General features: G+C 42.7%; 1 protein-coding gene across 7 annotated transcripts in view; it reads left to right on the plus strand.

Annotated features, from left to right (window-relative positions):
• CadN (neural cadherin) overlaps window positions 1–17,850 on the plus strand; it is a 307,286-nt gene that overhangs the window by 283,454 nt on the left and 5,982 nt on the right. For 3 of the 7 annotated variants that reach the window (XM_037428692.2, XM_037428691.2, XM_037428693.2), the window contains exons 33-37: window positions 768–934; window positions 1,053–1,356; window positions 2,081–2,261; window positions 8,806–9,047; window positions 16,398–16,649. In XM_037428692.2, the coding sequence (XP_037284589.2) occupies window positions 768–934; window positions 1,053–1,356; window positions 2,081–2,261; window positions 8,806–9,047; window positions 16,398–16,649 (1,146 nt within the window). Of the gene's footprint in view, window positions 1–767; window positions 935–1,052; window positions 1,357–2,080; window positions 2,262–8,805; window positions 9,048–9,387; window positions 9,651–16,397; window positions 16,650–17,850 lie in introns of those variants that run through there. The other 4 variants (XM_037428688.2, XM_037428687.2, XM_037428690.2 and 1 more) reach the window with 2 other exon arrangements.

A 17,850-nucleotide genomic window follows, 5' to 3' on the forward strand; every position in this document is an offset into this window, starting at 1 on the left:
GCGTAGTCCAGGTAGTGAAGCTCCCGTCGTTGGGCTTGGCTTACCCAGCACGCTTCCACCAATCTGTTACGCACAAGGAGGACCAGGACGTACACGGCTGAAGGGGGCCGTTTATTTTGGTCGCGAAAAGAAACGTCGGAGCGGCCAACAGGTTGATGATCGCAGTGTCGTCCTCTTCTTTCTTCCTCCAGCTTGGGCAGCCAGCATGTTCACCCATATTTGTTTTCTTCTAAGGCATGCGTAACAATATATATATATATATATATATATATATATATATATATATATATATACATACAGGTAGGCAACTTCTTTTCAGTCGGTCTGTTTCAGAAAAGGAAATACTATCTCTATCTTAACTTATTTGTAGGCTTAAAACCATATATGCAACCGTTCAACAGCACATGTATAGGACCATATACTAGACCATATACAGAAATAATGTTATAGTACACAATCTTTAAAGAATGTTTTGTCAGCAACAGTAGAGACGTGCTTTGCTAGATTACTGGAAACGTGAAGGAAGGCATGCTGCTTGGCAGCGTTAAAGCTAGTTTCCATAGGGCTTGAAAGCTAGGGTTTACATTAAACCAGTTTAGTTTGCTGGTATGTCAGGGGTATCATTCGTATGCAGGATTTTGTCTTGCCATCTACAGTTTCTATATCTATGCTATGATCTGTACCTATTTTTGAGGAAATTATGGGTCCGGCTGTTCTATCTGTTTTCTACAATTAAATCTCTCTCTCTCTCTATCTCGATCTACCAGAAACACAGTCCAAGATGTTCCAACAAAGCAGCTACATCAAGTACGCACTGCCATTTGATCCTCATCCGTACAAGACTGACATCCAACTGCAGTTTCGTACGCGTCAAAAGCACGGAGAGCTTTTCCGCATCACAAGCAAACATGGACGGGAGTACTGCATTCTTGAGGTGATTACATGTTTGCATTTGCCTTACTTGTAGGCGCTGTTTTTATTTAAGGTATTATGAATTGTTTTCTGTCCGTTATACGGTTGCTGGAGCTCGTTCTGTCTCTTCACTGGTTTAGATCCGGGACAAGAAGCTGCGCTTTCGATTCAACCTCGACCGAAGTCGCTCCTCTGAAGAGCGTGAGCTGTGGCTTCCATGGGTGTGGGTGAATGATGGCCAGTGGCATACAGTGCGTGCCCTGCGCTATGGTGCTTCAGCCAGCCTGGCTCTAGATGGAGGCAGTGGGCGGCGCTTCAACGAGCTTTTGGATTGGCAAAGTCCCCACCAGCACATGTGGGTTGAGAAGCAGAATGTCATTGCAGGTGGAGATGTCCAGTATGTTGGTCCTGGTGTGACTGTTGTTGACAACGATTATCAAGAAGGTGAGCTACTAGCATGTGCTCTGAGGGAAATGAATTTGCTTTAGCTGCATATCTTGCTTCAATAAAAACAATATTGGTGTACAGATAGTGAATTATTCAACAAAACTGAATAGTGATGACACCAAATGAAATACGAATCCTATACTATTTGAATATTTCCGAATAACACGCCAAGAATTTTCAAAGCTGATCTTAAGGTATAAGGCCTAGTGGAAAAAGTAATATTTTCACATAATGTTGTTTTTTGGTGTTTTGTTATGTTAAATGTGCAATTTATTGCCCTTAATTTTGCAGTATAAAGCTCCGTCTAGGCAATTTATTTCAAAAGATACAAGCAAAAATGTTGTACCACCCATCACCTACAAAACCGAAACTGAAAGTGCCAGTTTTGTGTGCATTTGTGTGAATTGAAATCGAAGATCAGTAGCATCATAAAAAAAAAACATTTTTTGCATTTCTACCAGGTGATATCACTTCCTGGGCAAAAAAAAAAAAAAAAGTTTGAAAAATTTACGCATTCTCTATACATATGGACAGCATCGTGTGCTATCATCACTGACCCTCAAAAGGTTAACAGTCAGTTTGGCATGTCTGACTTAGTCGAAAAGAAGGACGCTGCCATTTTGATGTTGAGAACTTTTATCAGCAATGAATTAACAAAAGCTGAAAAATGGTGGTACCCTGTTTTTCAATCAACTCATCATTTTTTTTCATGTTTTGGCAGGCTGTATGAATGACATCCGGCTGGATCAACACTATTTACCAATGGAGAGTGGTTCTGAATATGCAGCTGTAGTCGAATGGCGCAACCTAATTGATGGATGTCCATCCAACAACCCCTGCCATGGTATCAGTTGCCCACGACCCTTCGTTTGTGTAGACCTGTGGATGCTCCATGAATGCAGGTCAGTTATCAGGTCTTTTGAGAAATCAGTGTAGTTGTAGTTTTCATTTGAGGACTTTGTTTCCTATTGTGAGCAGTATATAATAGGCTCAGTGAAGTTAGAAGGACAGATGAGACCTATACAGTGCTACAGAATGGGCATTTTCTTTGTTATCGTGGCTTGAAATTGAACATGCTCTGAAGAACGAAGGAAGCGTCAAAGCCGTGAAGAGGAAGCTTGAGATAGGCAAAAATCAGATGCTATGCACTAAGGGACAAGGAAGGCAAAATAACTACCAATATGAATAGGATAGTTAAAATAGTGGAGGAGTTTTACAGAGAGCTGCACAGTAGCAGGGATAACCACGACCTTCACATAAGAACTAGCAGTAACCCAGACGGCCTCACCAGTAATGATAGAAGAAGTCAGAAAAGCCTTGGAGAGCATGTAAAAAGGCAAAGCTGCTGGTGAGGATCAGCTAATATCATATCTGCTGAAATATAGAAGACAGATTGTGTTAGAAAAATTAGCCACCCTGTTTACAAGGTGTCTCCTGACGGGAAGAGTACCAGCATCTTGGAAGAATGCTAACATCTTGATACATAAGAAAGGAGATGACAAGGACTTGAAGAATTACAGGCTGATCAGCTTGCTCTCCATCGTATACAAGCTATTTGCAAAGGTGATTGCTAACAGAATTAAGACATTAGAATTCAATCAATCAAAGTAACTAGCAGGATTTCAAACAAGCTACTCAACAATCGACCACATTCATACTATCAATCAGGTAATAGAGAAATGCTCAGAATGCAGCCTATCACTATACATAGTCTTCATAGATTACGAGAAGGCATTTGATTCCATAGAAATATCGGCAGTCATGCAGACACTGCGGAATCAGGGTGTTGACAAAGCATATATGAACATCCTGAAAGAAATATACAGGGGATCTTTTGCTGCTATAGTGCTCCATAAAGAAAGTGACAGAATACCAATCAAGAAGGGTGTAAGGCAGGGGGATACAATCTCACCAATGCTATTTACTGGGTGCTTACAGGAGGTTTTGAGAGGCCTAGAACGGGAAGAGTTAGGAATAAGAGTCAATAAGGAGTACTTCAGTAACCTGCGCTTCGCCGATGACATTGCATTGCTGAGTAACTCAGAGGACGAATAGCAACTCATGATTACTGAATTAGACAAGGAGAGCAGAAAGGTATGTCTTTAAAAATTAATCTGCAGAAAACGAAAGTAATGTACAACAACCTCTGAAGAAAACAGCGCTTCGAAATAGATAATAGTGCACTTGAAGTTGTAAAAGAATACGTCTACTTAGGACAGGTAATAACTGCGGAGCCGAACCACGAGATTGAAGTAACTAGAAGAATAAGAATGGGTCAGAGCACATTTGACAAGCACTCTCGCATCACGACTGGTAGATTGCCACTATCCCTCAAGAAGAAAGTATATAACAGCTGTATCTTGCCGGTACTGACCTACAGAGCAGAAACCTGGAGGCTTACAAAGATGGTTGAGATTAAATTGAGGATGATGCAGCGAGCAATGAAACGGAAAATTATAGGTGTAACCTTAAGAGTTAAGAAGAGAGCAGAGTGGGTCAGGGAACAAACTGGGGTTAAGCACATCATAGTCGAAATCAAGTAGAAGAAATGGTCATGGGCACGGCACGTAGTGCGAAGGAAAGATAACCGCTGGTGGTCAAGGATCTCGGACTGGATTCCAAGAGAAGGCAAGCAGGTAAGGGGGAAACAGAAAGTTAGGTGGGCAGATGAGATTAGGGAGTTTGCGGGTATGAAGTGGCAGCAGGAAGCACAGGACCGAGTTGACTGGCGGAACATGGGAGAAGCCTTTGTCCTGCTGTGGGCGTAGTCAGGCTGGTGATGATGATGAGCAGTGCAACACAGGTGTGTCCAAGTAGCCGCGAAATGAGCATTTCTTCTGTGCTCGCTTCTGGTATTTTTTTTTTTAAACCCTGCATCATTCTTTAGGTGATCGCCTTGTGGCTTCATTAAAATAGTTTACTGGCTCACGAATTGGCTGCCGCAAACATTTTTAGAATCCATCAAGTAGGAGCGGAGTTACAGGTAATTTCCGCACATTTTAAGCTCCTTCTGCCTTCTTTGGTACCAGTGAGCATACTGAAAGCTGCACAGTGAGGGGGATGCCAAGGGAGAAGATGATGCAACCCTTTCTCAGCAAAAATCATGACCTTTTAAGCACTTCTCTTTTTTTTTTTTTTTTTTCAAATGCGTGACTTACTTGTGATTGCGCGTGCAGCCACATTGCGGCATCCCTTAGAAGCATTGGTAAATATGCGGCTCACAGTGCTCAAGTCAGCCAATGACCTAGGAGTTTGGGTGTATGGTGCAGTAATTAGGGTATGCGGCATCATTTGTTGTGAGAAGAGGGAGCGAATTCTAGCTGTCTTCGAGAATTTAATTTCAAAATCCCAGGCAGCGTGCTGCGCTATAATGTAAGACTCGTGTGTTCTGAGGGCCTCGACTACGGATTAGTAGCATTTCTTGATTATGCTGAAAAAGTGTTGCAAGGCCCCTTTAAAGACGTATAATGGCTTCTCTTTTGTTAGAATAACTTCGTTTCGTGTTCATAAACTCTTTGGCTTGAACTTGACTTGCCACCACCTTCAATGCAGCGTGTTTAAAATGCGTTTCTGAGAGCCTATTTGTATAGAGTCAAAAGAAAACTACTTCTTTCCAGCAGCTACTGGGGATAAAGCATAAGTCTCTAATGTGATCGGAGTTAGAGACTATGCAGTTTTGAAGTCAAGTAAGCAAACATAGTGCTATGGGCCAAAATTAAGCTGATGTTTAATGCAGCTGCTGTGGTCGAAAGTGGTTGCCATCATTGTTCTCATTAATAGTGCCCATGCATTTCTGAAAGTATGGGCGTGTCTTATATGCACATGTCTAAACAATAGCAACCATTTTCAACAACTGCTGTGTATGTACCCTAGATCGATAGGAGTGCAATCACAGATGGTCACTATGCAGTTCTGGAGGCATGCCATAACATCATAGTAAACTCGAATTAGGCACAAAGGCATGTGGCTTACTTTTTACCACACATTCATGGTTACAACCATGAAGATGCATGCTATATCACATTGTTTTAATTGTGCACTAGTACTGTTCTCACAGTCGTGTGGCCCTTCGCACTCGGTGCTTTATGGGTATATTTCATATTCGAGTTGACAAGAGCTTGGTGCAATTACATAATGTTCACGTTTGCTGGGGTCAGTGAATGTGTCTAAATTATTATATTTTTTTTTGTGGCATAGAATCAAATTGATATTTTATTGCAGTGTATGGCGATAGGTAGCAGTGTGTGTTGTTTGGGTTTCATTGGTTAGTGTACCATCACCAAGTAGGCATATAATGTTTATAATACAGAAACAACTGCTGAAAATGTGCCAGCTCAGATACTATATCCATTTATTGCCATATGAGTATCATCCATTCCATGTAATACTTTACAAATTTTACATGCAATCTTGAACCAACGGAGAACAATCATTCACAAGACATCACTCCACTTATCTTATGGTCAAGTTTGGCAGTCGCATATGCTTGTTTGTGCAAGCCTGCTCTCAGTGAAGCTGCTGTGACACAGGTTGCAAATGAAGATATACTCTGGAATTAAAGCAATAAGCATAAGTGCCATGATGATGATGATACACAGCGTTGCATAGTGCAAGGACCAATAATAGAAGTGAAATTACTAAGAACACATTAGCAGGACATTATCTAAATCTTTTTTAATTTATTTATTTCCCTAGTCGAATTAAGCTATGCTTCACATAATATCTTGTAAAAGAGACTGAATTGTTTCTTGCATCTCTCATATGATGGTGTTTTTGGGGCGTTAAACCCCGTATATCAATCAATGAATTATTTTTTGGTACAAACTCTGCTACTGGAAATCTTGCTAGCCTCAACATTGCATGCTATGAGTGAGATAGAGTGTAGGTATGTCGCAAGCAATTGTATGTCGGTGTTCAACTGTTTTGAAGAATGACGTGTTGGCATTCTTTTCTTACTACTTTTAAATTTTTATGTGTACATTAGAACAAATTTTTGTGTAGCAATTATTTGTACCTCCTAATTAGTGCAAGTTATCGTGAGGACTGAATTGAGCAAACAGATCATGAATTGCAGTTGGCTGCTTATTTTACATCGTGTTTCCCAAAAGCAGAGATGTTTGCCCATCATTGAGAAGGTATAATATTTATGCTGTGTTACTAATCTACCACTTTTATGGCAAAATATGCCGGGTGTGCTCGCTTTTAACAAACCTGCAGAACATTTTTAACCACTGACAAGCTGCTTGTATATGCTGGTGGTGCCACTAACATTTTGGTTTTTTACTAACCAAGCCAAACTCCTTTTACGAAAATTATGTGTTTTACAATAATTTCATAATTATTGTAAAAAGCAGTACATTTTTGTGGTGTTCAAAGAATCCCTGACACTAATATGAAAACTTTGAGCTGTTTGTGTTGTTAAATTGTCCAGCGTACGTGGGCACTTCTTATCAATTATTTAGGGCAAGCATTGCCTTTAAGTTATTCTATTTGAATTTTAAATTGAGGGTGTGTGCTCTCAGAGTTGGCAGCACCTCATGGCATTGCCATTAGTGCGATGTGGATGTGGATAGTGACGGTGCTGACATCGCTGACTAGTTTATAGCATGGGCACAATACTATGACTGGCACCTGATGAAAGCCAGACTGAAATGCTGAACAAGCATTGCTTTGTCATGGCTAGAATATTTTTAATGATCCTTTCATTGTGAAGTGACCAACTTTAATAAATCATGGATCTTTTTTTAATTGATGTTTGAAGATACTTAGCTCGAATTGAGTCATTTCAATTCGAGGCCACGGCAGTCTCTTTTTGATAGAGGTGAAATGCTAGAGGCCCCTGTACTATGTGATGTCAGCTCATGTTAAAGAAGCCAGATGGTCGAAATTCCTGAGGCCCTCTACTACAGCATCCCTCATAATCATATTGTTGTTTTAAGGTGCAAAACCCCAGATACACATAAACAGAAACAACAAACATCTGTCGCAGCCAATGCCAGCCATCTTCACATTTTTTTGTTAATTAAATTTATCTTTAAAATTTTAATTTGCTAGAAGTTAGCTGAATTTTTGGGAAAAAAATGTCCTCCTGCATTGTCAATTTGTACAAGTATTTGTGCATATGTTATCTGCCACAGATAATCATTTAAAATTTTGTTTACATTTATACTCTAAACATTATGAAGCTCCTATGCATACCAAGTTTTCCAACCTTTATTTTTCTGTTTATTTTTTTATTGTAGTTATGCCTAAAGAGACACAGAAGAGAAAAATTAGTTCTCTCTCATATTAGTAATTTACTGCGTCACAATACCAAAATAGCCACACTTGTCGTGAGAAGACTTCTTGGTAAGCGAGAAAACGCGCAATAATGAAATGTTGGTGGCAAGGCCAAGTTTAAGTTTCTGCACCAATGGTCATGACATCACATACTATGACGGTGTCTGCTAGCAGTTGCATAATTCTAATTGGTAAATATGAAGTGCGTTGAGGTAGCCAAAAACTTTAGCATACAAAGTTTTAGAAAAGTTTGTTGGCCAAAATAGGAATATAGCATTTTGAAATCTGTATCGTCACATTTTTGAAATCCTCGATCAGGTTTTGGCGTTAAGCTAAAAAGTGAAATTTTCACCTTATTTTTTCTTGTATTAATGAGCTTAGGATGGGGAAATTAATAATACCAGAGTTTTAGAGTATGATTTGGCAATCTATACTGATTCATTGATTCACTTTAGTGTCCTTTTAATAGTTCATTCCACCGTCACATAGCTATCATGAAAATTTGTTGGTTGTTTACCTGATGCATTGACCCTTTCACGCACACCTTCAGTCGTACTTGTTTAGAGCACAACTTGTAATGTACGGCCTGTCCCTTCTGAAGGGGGATATTTTCTCTCTTTTTGAAATGTTTTTTTTTTTTTGCTACTTTGTGAACTGGCAGAAAATTTTTTTTCGGGGGATAGTTGGGGGCACCTCTTTCATCTATAGTGGGGCAGGCAAATGGTCATTTTATGCTCTGTATGCCATGGTGAAAAAAATAATAATAGGGGGAGGGGGCCATGAGCTTGGTGTGTCAGCCCTTGGCTACGCCACAGCTGTGAACACATTGTGTTAGGCATATGGAAAAGCATATAGTTGTGCCAGTTCAAGGAACTAGTGCTCTAGACAAGGACGATCAGCCTTGTATTTTCTAACCTCTAACATTGATCACTAACAACGCCTACTTTTTTTTTCTTCTATTCTGGCCATTTCCTCTGCCCCGCTTTTCATCCTCTATTCGTTATCTTCTTTTTCTTTGTCCGTGTCTCTCTGCTGTTGTGTTCTTTTTGTTCTGTATCATTCCCCCCCTTCCACCTGTACCCTTCATATTTTGCTTCTGCCCACTTTCTCCCTGTCTCCACTGGCTTGCTTGTTTGCCCTTCTGCCTGGCTGTTTGGTGGTTGGTAGGTGTTCCCCTGGCTTTGCTGTAACGGAAAATGGCAAGAACTGCACTGATGCGGATGAGTGCCTGACGGAGCCGTGTCTCAATGGCGGCACCTGCATGAACCGGCCACATGGCGAGGGCTTCTACTGCCTATGCCCGGACGGTTTTGGGGGCGACCTGTGTGGCGCTTTGCGACAAGAGAAGATAATGCGTCTCAGTATGGCTGCCTTGGCTGCCATCCTGGTCTGTCTGCTCAACATTCTCAGTGAGTGGCTCCACATGGCTCCACTCTTTATTGTTGTCGTGGGGATCCTCTTAGAGCTAACCTGGAAGATCCCTAAGCCACTATGCTTTACAGTGTTTGCCTGGGTTTCCAAAGACACTGCTGTTCCCATTGCAATATGTTCTCAAAAGCATTACTGGCCGCTAGTGAGCCATCAGTAATTGTAATTTAGGGCAAGTGGCCCTTAAGGCGAACTGACAGAGCATCTGTTTTTGGAATGCTGGGCCAGGCAGCAGAAAAGGTTTGTGGTAAGGATCTGACTGCTGCTGTGTAATAGAAGCATGTGACTCAGTCTGGTTGCTGGCATGCATGGGCACACTAGGTGTGTGGAAGGTTTCACACCAACGGAAGACCGACTTGACTGTGAGGACAAGGACGAGTGCCTGGACGAGCCATGTGGTTACACGGGTCAGTGCACCAATCTGCCCCATGGCCAAGGCCACACATGCCTCTGCCATGAAAGCCTCGAGTGCCACAACTGCAGCTGCTTTGACGTTGGTGCTGGTGCACGCATGACCAACACATCCCTTGCCCTTGGGCTGGAAGCCCTGCTCATTATCCTGGCCTGTCTAGTGGTGTACCTGCGTAAGCGAGACTTTTTTTTTTTGTTTGGGGAGGGGGGGCTACTAATTGTGATAGATGTCACGGGTGATTTGCAGCATGTGCCTTTAACAATAGCTTTCGCTCTGTAGTGAAGTTCTGGAAAAAATGTTGCAATGGCTATTTACATGAGGAGAATTCAGATCAAACATAAGGGGAAGTTCATGGCATAAGTACTGCATGCTTACAAGAGGTATTCTAAAAATTGAATTCATAAGAAATAGGAATGAGGTTTAATGAAGAATATCTCAGCAACATACAATTTTCAGATGATATAGTGCTTATTAGCAGTGATATCAACAAATTGCAAAATGTGTGTGAAAAGCTAAATCAAGAAAGTTTGAAAGTATTTTTGGCGGAGGCGAGGCAAAAATGCTGTAGGTCCGTGTCCTCAGATTTGGGTGCACTTTAAGGAACCCCAGGTGCTTGAAAATTCCAGAGCCCTCCACTACAGCATCACTCGTAGTCATACGGGGGTTTCGGGAAACTCCACATATTATTATTAGGAAATTTGAAAGTAGAGCTAAATATAAATATGCTGAAGTCTTTATGAGAGCCTTTGAAGCCTGTACAAGAGTATGCATGCCTAAGTCAATAATGAACGGGGAGATATTCATTAAAAGTAAATCCAGCAAATAATAAGAATGTAGTGTATGCTGCAGGCATTTCCGAATAATGAAAGGCAACGTGTCACTGATCGCAATCATTACGTGCTGCTGGTTACAACATACGGAACTGAAATTTCGAGAATAACATAAAAAAAGAAAAAAAACGTGCAGAAAGGTTTAGAATTGCTCAATGTGCACTGAAACAGAAAACGATAGGTGTAAGATTAAGAGGTCAAAAACAGCAGAATTAGTTAAGTAACAAACATGGTTTGCCAGAATTCCAGCGAAATAATGCGTGGGGAACTGGAGGAGACTTAAAACCAAAACGTTTCCTAACCCGGTGCACCTAAATTGGATCTACTTCGACCTATGCCCAGATGACTCGTGTAAACTATGTAGCGTGAGACACGCCACCCTAGAGCATATTCTATGGGATTGTGCGCAAACACAGAACGCAAATGTCCTCGGAACAGCTTGGGGAGCGGTGGAAAGCCACGCTGGTCAGCTCAGATCGGGGAAACTCAAATATGGGCCATCCCGTGAGCGCAGGAGGCTGCTGGGAGACACAGGGGTGCAACAGCTGCGCCAATTGTGCCAATTTGATACAATTCCCCATTTTCGCGCCTAGCTGCGCCAAAACCATAATGTTTGCTGATATTGGGCCATGCTGTGCCAAATGCTCGACCAGGCCCAAAATTTCCTCAGTTGCGCTAATTTCATTGAGAAACGGTAGCCACTTTGGCTGTCTGCAGTTTGAATCATCAATCAATACAAGCGCGCAGATCCTAACCCTAAACCACAATGTAAGATATACAGTAAAAGCTCGTTGATTCGAATTCCACGGGAACGCTGAGCAATTTCGAATTAAACAAAATTCGAAATATTGAAAGTGAGCAAAAATGGGTGGATTTCGGGGGTGGGGTCACGAAAAATATTTATTGGCCAAAAAAGTCGGTGATGACCATCTGCTTCTTTTCTCTGAATGCCACAGCTGCGGCTCTCTGTTCCAGCGCGCGGACGCGGCGCAGGGAATCCTCTTCACCCTCTTCAAAGCTGAAGAAGAGACGCGCCACATTAAGTGCCTCCATCACCGCAGAAGCTGACGGGTGCACAGGCGCTTCGTCATTTTCGTCTTCCTCACCTTCTGGCTCTTCAGCATCAGGCTGCGCACCGTCTACTTGAGCGATAATGTCCTCATCAGTCAGGGCACCACACACCGATGCACCGGTGTCAACTTCAACATAATCGGCAAAACGTACGCCCCGAAGAGTGGCGCGCAATGCCACTGGCATGAGCTCCTCAGCCCCATCCACGTCGACGTCACAACTATCCTGCGCACTTCCAGCTGCAAATACACTGTGGCGGAAACGGTTTGCGATTGTGGTCGCGGTCACCTGTTCCCATGCGCGCACCAACATGTGCATGGCAGTGAGCAGCGTAATGCCGAAGTCCTTCCTGTCGCCTGCGCACAAAATCATTCTCTCCAGCACGTGACGCCTATAAAAGCACTTAATGTTCCTTATCACACCCTGGTCCATTGGCTGTAGGGCCGCAGTCGTATTTGCCGGAAGGAACACCGACTTAGTTGCTCTCAGCTCAACGTCGACGACAAGAAGAACGCGTCTGCCGCCCAGTACCATTCGCCTGTCGAATTTCAGTAGCCACTTCCTGAATAGATCACCTGTCATCCAGGCTTTCTTGTTTGCGGCGTACTCCGTCGGCAGTGAGCGAATGTTTTTGAAGCACCGTGGCTTGAGTGCTTTGCCAATCACAAAAAGGGGGACCTTTTCCATACCGGTCATATTTGCGGCGACCAGAACAGTGACACGCTCTTTGCTGCGCCTGCCGCCGGCACAGCTGTCTCCCTTGTAGGTGATCGTCTTGTCTGGCTGCAACTTGAAAAATAACGCTGTCTCGTCAGCGTTAAACACATCCTGTGGTGAGTAGCTCTCCAAGTACTGCTGCAGGGTGTCGCTTCTCCAAGTAGCGCATGTTTTTTCGGCGTCCACTTCCTTTGCCTCGCCGGATAACGTGCGGAATACGAGATTGTGCCGCTCCCTGAAACGATGAAACCATCCCTCGGAGGCGACAAAGTCTTCAATGTCCAAGCGCAGGGGGAAATCGGCTGCCTTGGCCATGATGATAGGGCCGTTCAATGCGATATTCTGGGCTCTCATTTCTTTAACCCAGATAATCAAAGCTGACTCCAGTTCCGGGAACTTCGCTGTCCTTAGCCTTTTTCGACTGGCGCCAAAATCCTCGGCTTCATAGGCGTTTTCAATGGCCGTCCTGTTGCATATGTAGGTTGACAACGTGCTTGGAGGTATGCCGTGCTTCCTCGCAATTTCGTATTTGCTCGAGTTCCCTTGGTCAACCTCTTGCAAAATCTCCACCTTTTTCTTGACAGTCTTCGCGCAGTAGTTTCCCCACGGCATCTTGCAACTTCGATGCGAAATAAGACGGCTTGGCGGCGTGAACGAACAACGTGCTCGAGGAACAAAGTGACGCTGCCGGGAGCGGCCTAGGACTACTATGACTACTCCGCCGACTCCTCAGCGTCCCGTGGGTCCCGGGTACAAGTGGCGCCAGGCGCTGCGATAGCGGGAGGGCTACGGAAAAAAAAAAAATTGCTCTCTCGATTTCGGAGGCCATACTTTGCTCGCCCTTTGCTCGGAGGCCACTTGAAGCTCGAAAAAACTGGTCGTGCCACCTATCATTCGACCGTAAAAGCTTCCACTAGTGTTTGACGATGATGACGCTCGGCGGCGCGCGCTTCGAATTGTCCGTAGAGGCATCAATTTCTGTTCGAATTAACGAATCGTTTTACACATGGTCTCCTATGCACTGCGGACCGGACTGCGGCGACCATTTCGAATTATCCAAAATTTCGAATTAATGAGGTGTGATTTAACGAGCTTTCACTGTATTTCCATTAGGTCAGGGCACTCACGACACGCGATCGACCAGCTAAAGTAGCAAAGCCGCGCGCCATCGGTCTGCTGACCACTGCGGATACCTATCGGTGAGACTATGCAACTTGAAGGCAAAAAAGCATTGCCGTAGCCGCCAACGCTTCGCGAAAAATAGGAACTTCCTAGTCGGCAAACGTTGCTATGGCATGTTAGCAACTAAAGCTGGAAGCGTATGCCGCATTTCCCGCGCGCAAACAGACTCGACGTGCTGCGAAAGTAGGCGTTGCTCGCGACCACGTTAGTTGCCATAGCAACGACACATAAAACATTTTACGGTCTTGAAGTTGCGTCATCCCAGTGATAGATATCCGGTGCTGTCATCGGGCCAACAAGCACGTGCCGTTGTTACTTCATCTAGTCAAACGCACCTTGCAAGGGAGATGAGAAGTTGGGCCCTAAACCAAATCCTATCCCGAAAAAAAAATTTTTTTTTTTTTAAATAGAGAGGGGGGGGGGGGGGCATAGCAAACTTGCTTAAACTCGTGCAGAATGCTCCTTAATCCACCTTCATCACAGCACACCGGTGGCCTGTGGAAAAGCGTATTATGATTTTGAAGGGGCTGTTAGCACTAATCACGGGATAGCACATTTTGTTCAATTACTCATGCATGTATATGGCACATAATTGTGAGCACTAGTATGACTGAAGACATCGGAAAAAGTTACTGGCAATCATTTGGAGCAGTGTATGACATTTCTGGCGCCCTAAATAAAATAAAAACTGTGTGCCACTTTCTCTCTTTTTTTTTTTTGCCACCCCTACGAAATTCCTGAATTTCAAGGTCGCCAGCTTGGCAGATACACATTTGAATTCGCAGAGTTAGGCACAGCAAATGCTATTGTAGATGTTAGCATTATTTGCTCTGTGGGGTGGTTCAAAATACTACTTTTATTGAAATAGCAGTGCTCTTACTCACACTGCATGATTTAGGGCATGTTGAATGGTTTGTACATATTTTTTTTTTCTAAATTTAGGACTTCTTTTTCATACTGCTTTAAATTTGGTCCTTCGTGACAAAAAATGAATGTTTTGTTCCCCATAACCTGCTCCAAATATGAATTTTTGTGCTCCAAAAGTAACATTTTGCTGCTCCAAAAATTCGTCCAAATTCTATTTTGGCTGTTGCACCACTGGAGACAGGGTCTCTCCACCACCCCTAGTGTGGCTTAGGCCCACGCCTCAATCTACTGGTCTGAATAAAATTGTTCACCACAACTTGTGGTTAGTCACAGAAACAGAATGGTTACAAAGAGATGGGAAATGCAGCCAAGGACAGGAATGAGTCATGTGGCGTGACAAAATCAAATAGTTTGCAAGCATAGAATCGATTCAGCTCAAAGGAGAATTCCGTAAATTGGAGATCATTGGGAGATTCTTTCATCCTGCAGTGAACCTAAGATAGGCTGATAATGATGGTGTTCTCAATGCTACTCATTGGCAATCTACCTAAAAAGAAAATGTGGCATTTTATGGTAATTAAAATAGTAATGGCATTCTTAATTAACAAATAGCTATTAAATATCATATGCAGCATAAATGACTGCTACTCTCACTTTAATAGTACTGTGGATGTCATTTTAATGAGCAAGGTCATGAGTGAAATAAGCAGCTTGAATGTACTCTTGACATAGCTGCCACTTGTATGTTTGTTTTGCTGACCAGAACTTTGTGTTGCAAGTCGTGGCTTATGCAACTACAAATATTTTAGAGTGATTCATTATTCATCTTTAGCATGAGCTGCACTGTGTGTACTGTTTTAAAAACGAAGCTATATGTTTCATAGCCATAGGTCGGCAAACTCACTCATGAGTTGACTCACTCATACTCACTTAGACTCGGATCGAGCTGCGAGTCTGAGTACGGGCAAATAATATTTTGGTGAGTTTGAGTCGGAGTGAGTACAGTTCAGCAAAAGTCAGGTAAGTCAGCAAAAGTGAGTGTAAATCAAGGTGAGTGTTAATTAAGCACAAGATATATTTCTTGGATGAGTCTGAGTGAGTCCCATTTCTTTTTGCCAACCTATCGCCAACCTTTTTATCACCAACCTATCGCCATTTCTTTTTGCCAACCTATCTACTGATCTTTAGCATCACTATTAGCCTTAGCTCGGTTCATGCTTATACTAACCCTTATTCACACGTATTCCAAAGCAGTGTCGTTCATACACCATTTCAATATTCATTCATCAAAGGCATGCTTTACGTAATAGGGTGCCTTGTCTTCCCCACTCCCCCACTAACTCTTTCAGGGAAGTTCTTGATAAATGTATCTTATGTTGTCATCTATTTGAAAAAAAAAAAAAAATGTCCTTACTGGTTCACAACCACTCGTAACTCGTATTGAAAGGTACTATGGCAAAAGGTGCCAAGAAGAGCACCGATTATGTAATATATTTGTGTAAAAGTGCATTGTCACCAAGGTTGAAAAAATAAATTCTAGGCAAATGGACTCAAAGAGTCGACTCACTCAGACTCGGATGAAGCCATTAGTCTGCATCTAAGTGAGTCCGGGGGGGGGGAGGGGGGGGATAATATTTTGGTGAGTCCAAGTGAGTCTGGTCTGGCACTTAGAGTGCGCTCTAAGTGCCAGATTTTTGAGTGAGCCTTAAGTGCCAGATATATTTCATGAGTGAGCCTGAGTGAGCTCCACAATGTTTGCCGATCTATGGCCATAGCATAATGCATTTTCCCTGCCTTGCTCCTGAGTACCATGCCAGTCAAATGATCATCTACACTCGAAGTTCCAACTATGATTATCACTGCAAGGCCTGACTCAAAAAAGGTCAATCAGGAGCATAAAGCGATCGGGCACATGCTGAATTTTAGGCTGTGCCTGCATAAGTAATATTGTGCATCGAGGTCATTTCATGTGTTGTTTGCATTTCATAGCAGTTTTATTGCTTTTGAATTCAGAACATTTCAGCATCTAAAGCACAGAAAAAGACAAGGACAGGGGGAAAACTGACGGGGACACTACAACCCTTGTCAGTTTTAACACTGTCTGTCATTTACTGTGTGCTAGATGCTGAAATGGAATACCAACATGCCCAAATGTTATTTAAAGTAGAAGAGCACGTTCTTAATATGGTGTTACCAGTTACACGAATGTATTTGTTTTATTGTGTTTTTTAATTAATGTTTTTCATTTGCAGTTTTGGTCCTGGTGATTGTGGCATACACACGGAGTCGGCGCTCAGATCAGAAATTTGGCCATGGTGGAGTGGATGATGATGTACGAGAGAACATCATCAGCTATGATGATGAAGGTGGTGGAGAAGACGACATGAACGCTTATGACATAACACCACTGCGAATACCAGTTGATGCATCTGGTATGCAGATTGGTGCTAAGCCTGGTCCAGAGAAAGCACCAACTCTGCAGACGGAAGTGCGTGTGCGGGAACGTGAGTACAGTTATACTTCTCTTAATGTTCTCTTTTTTTTTCTGTTTTTTTTTATTGCTTTTCTAAAGGACAAGGGTGTTTGTGTTTTTTCAGTTTGTTCATGCCTATTTCTTTTGTTGCTTTTGGGTACCTTCTTCTGTGTTGACATTAGCTTTTGCTGCGACCATGTTTCCAATAGGTCTTAGATAACATTGAAGCATTGTAATGCTCTTGCACATATCCTTGGACAGTAACAGTTGTGGAAAGTGCATGTGATAACTGAAAAATTCTCCGACACATAGCCGGACTTGGCAGTACTACAACTATAAAAAATGTGGTAAAGTTAACTGTGTTTTAGGAATCCTGGAAAAACAATTGTTTCAATTAACCCTTTCTATCCTAGCGGCCACGTATGGGGACAAAACAAATCAGTGTAGTGGGATCGGGCTAATGCGTTACCTTAAAAACCCATTTGAAATGTTAGCATTACTTCAGCTTTTCATAAAACATCTATGTGTCCACTTCTGTAAACAGTGATACGTGTGCACAGAACAATGGCGTTCTTTTGAAGTCACCTCTAGAGGGGTATGCCTTTTTCTTTTTTATAAAGACAATAGTCTTTCTTGGGGTACTCTGACGCAAAAATTTTGCTCTGCCTGCCTGCCTGCCTGCTTGCTTGTCTGTCTGTCTGTCTGTACATTTGTCTGTTTGTCTGCCATAACGATACCTCAAATGGCCAACCCCATTCGCAGCATCCACCAAAATTGCTCAAGTTTCAGGGTTTATACTTGTGCGATTGTCAATTAAAAAGCAATTATTGCACATATCTGAGGCACCATAACACGTCAATATTTTGTGTGTGTATCTTTATACTAGAGAAGGCATACATAAGTAATTCTAAGGACCGTAGCGTTTATCACGCTGTTCTGACAATGCAACGCAATTCTCAAAAAAGCAAGTGTTTCCAACACTTTGCTAAGACGACACGGTGGTGGCACCTGCCCGTCACTTTGCTGTTTACGCCTTATCGCCTCCGAGACAGGCGCGCACGCCTCCCTTCATTTTCGAAGATAACTGCCAGATACCGCTCGTGTCTAACGTGCCTCGATGCGCTCGTCCACCTTTGCTGCACGAATCGAGATTCGCTAACGAAAAAAAAAAAAATTAAGACATTGATTGCAACGCGCACCCATTTTTTGCGTTGGCCCACAGGATCACACCA

This window comes from Rhipicephalus microplus, chromosome X (genome assembly GCF_043290135.1).
Source record: "Rhipicephalus microplus isolate Deutch F79 chromosome X, USDA_Rmic, whole genome shotgun sequence".
In the NCBI taxonomy this organism is placed as follows: Eukaryota; Metazoa; Arthropoda; class Arachnida; order Ixodida; family Ixodidae; genus Rhipicephalus; species Rhipicephalus microplus.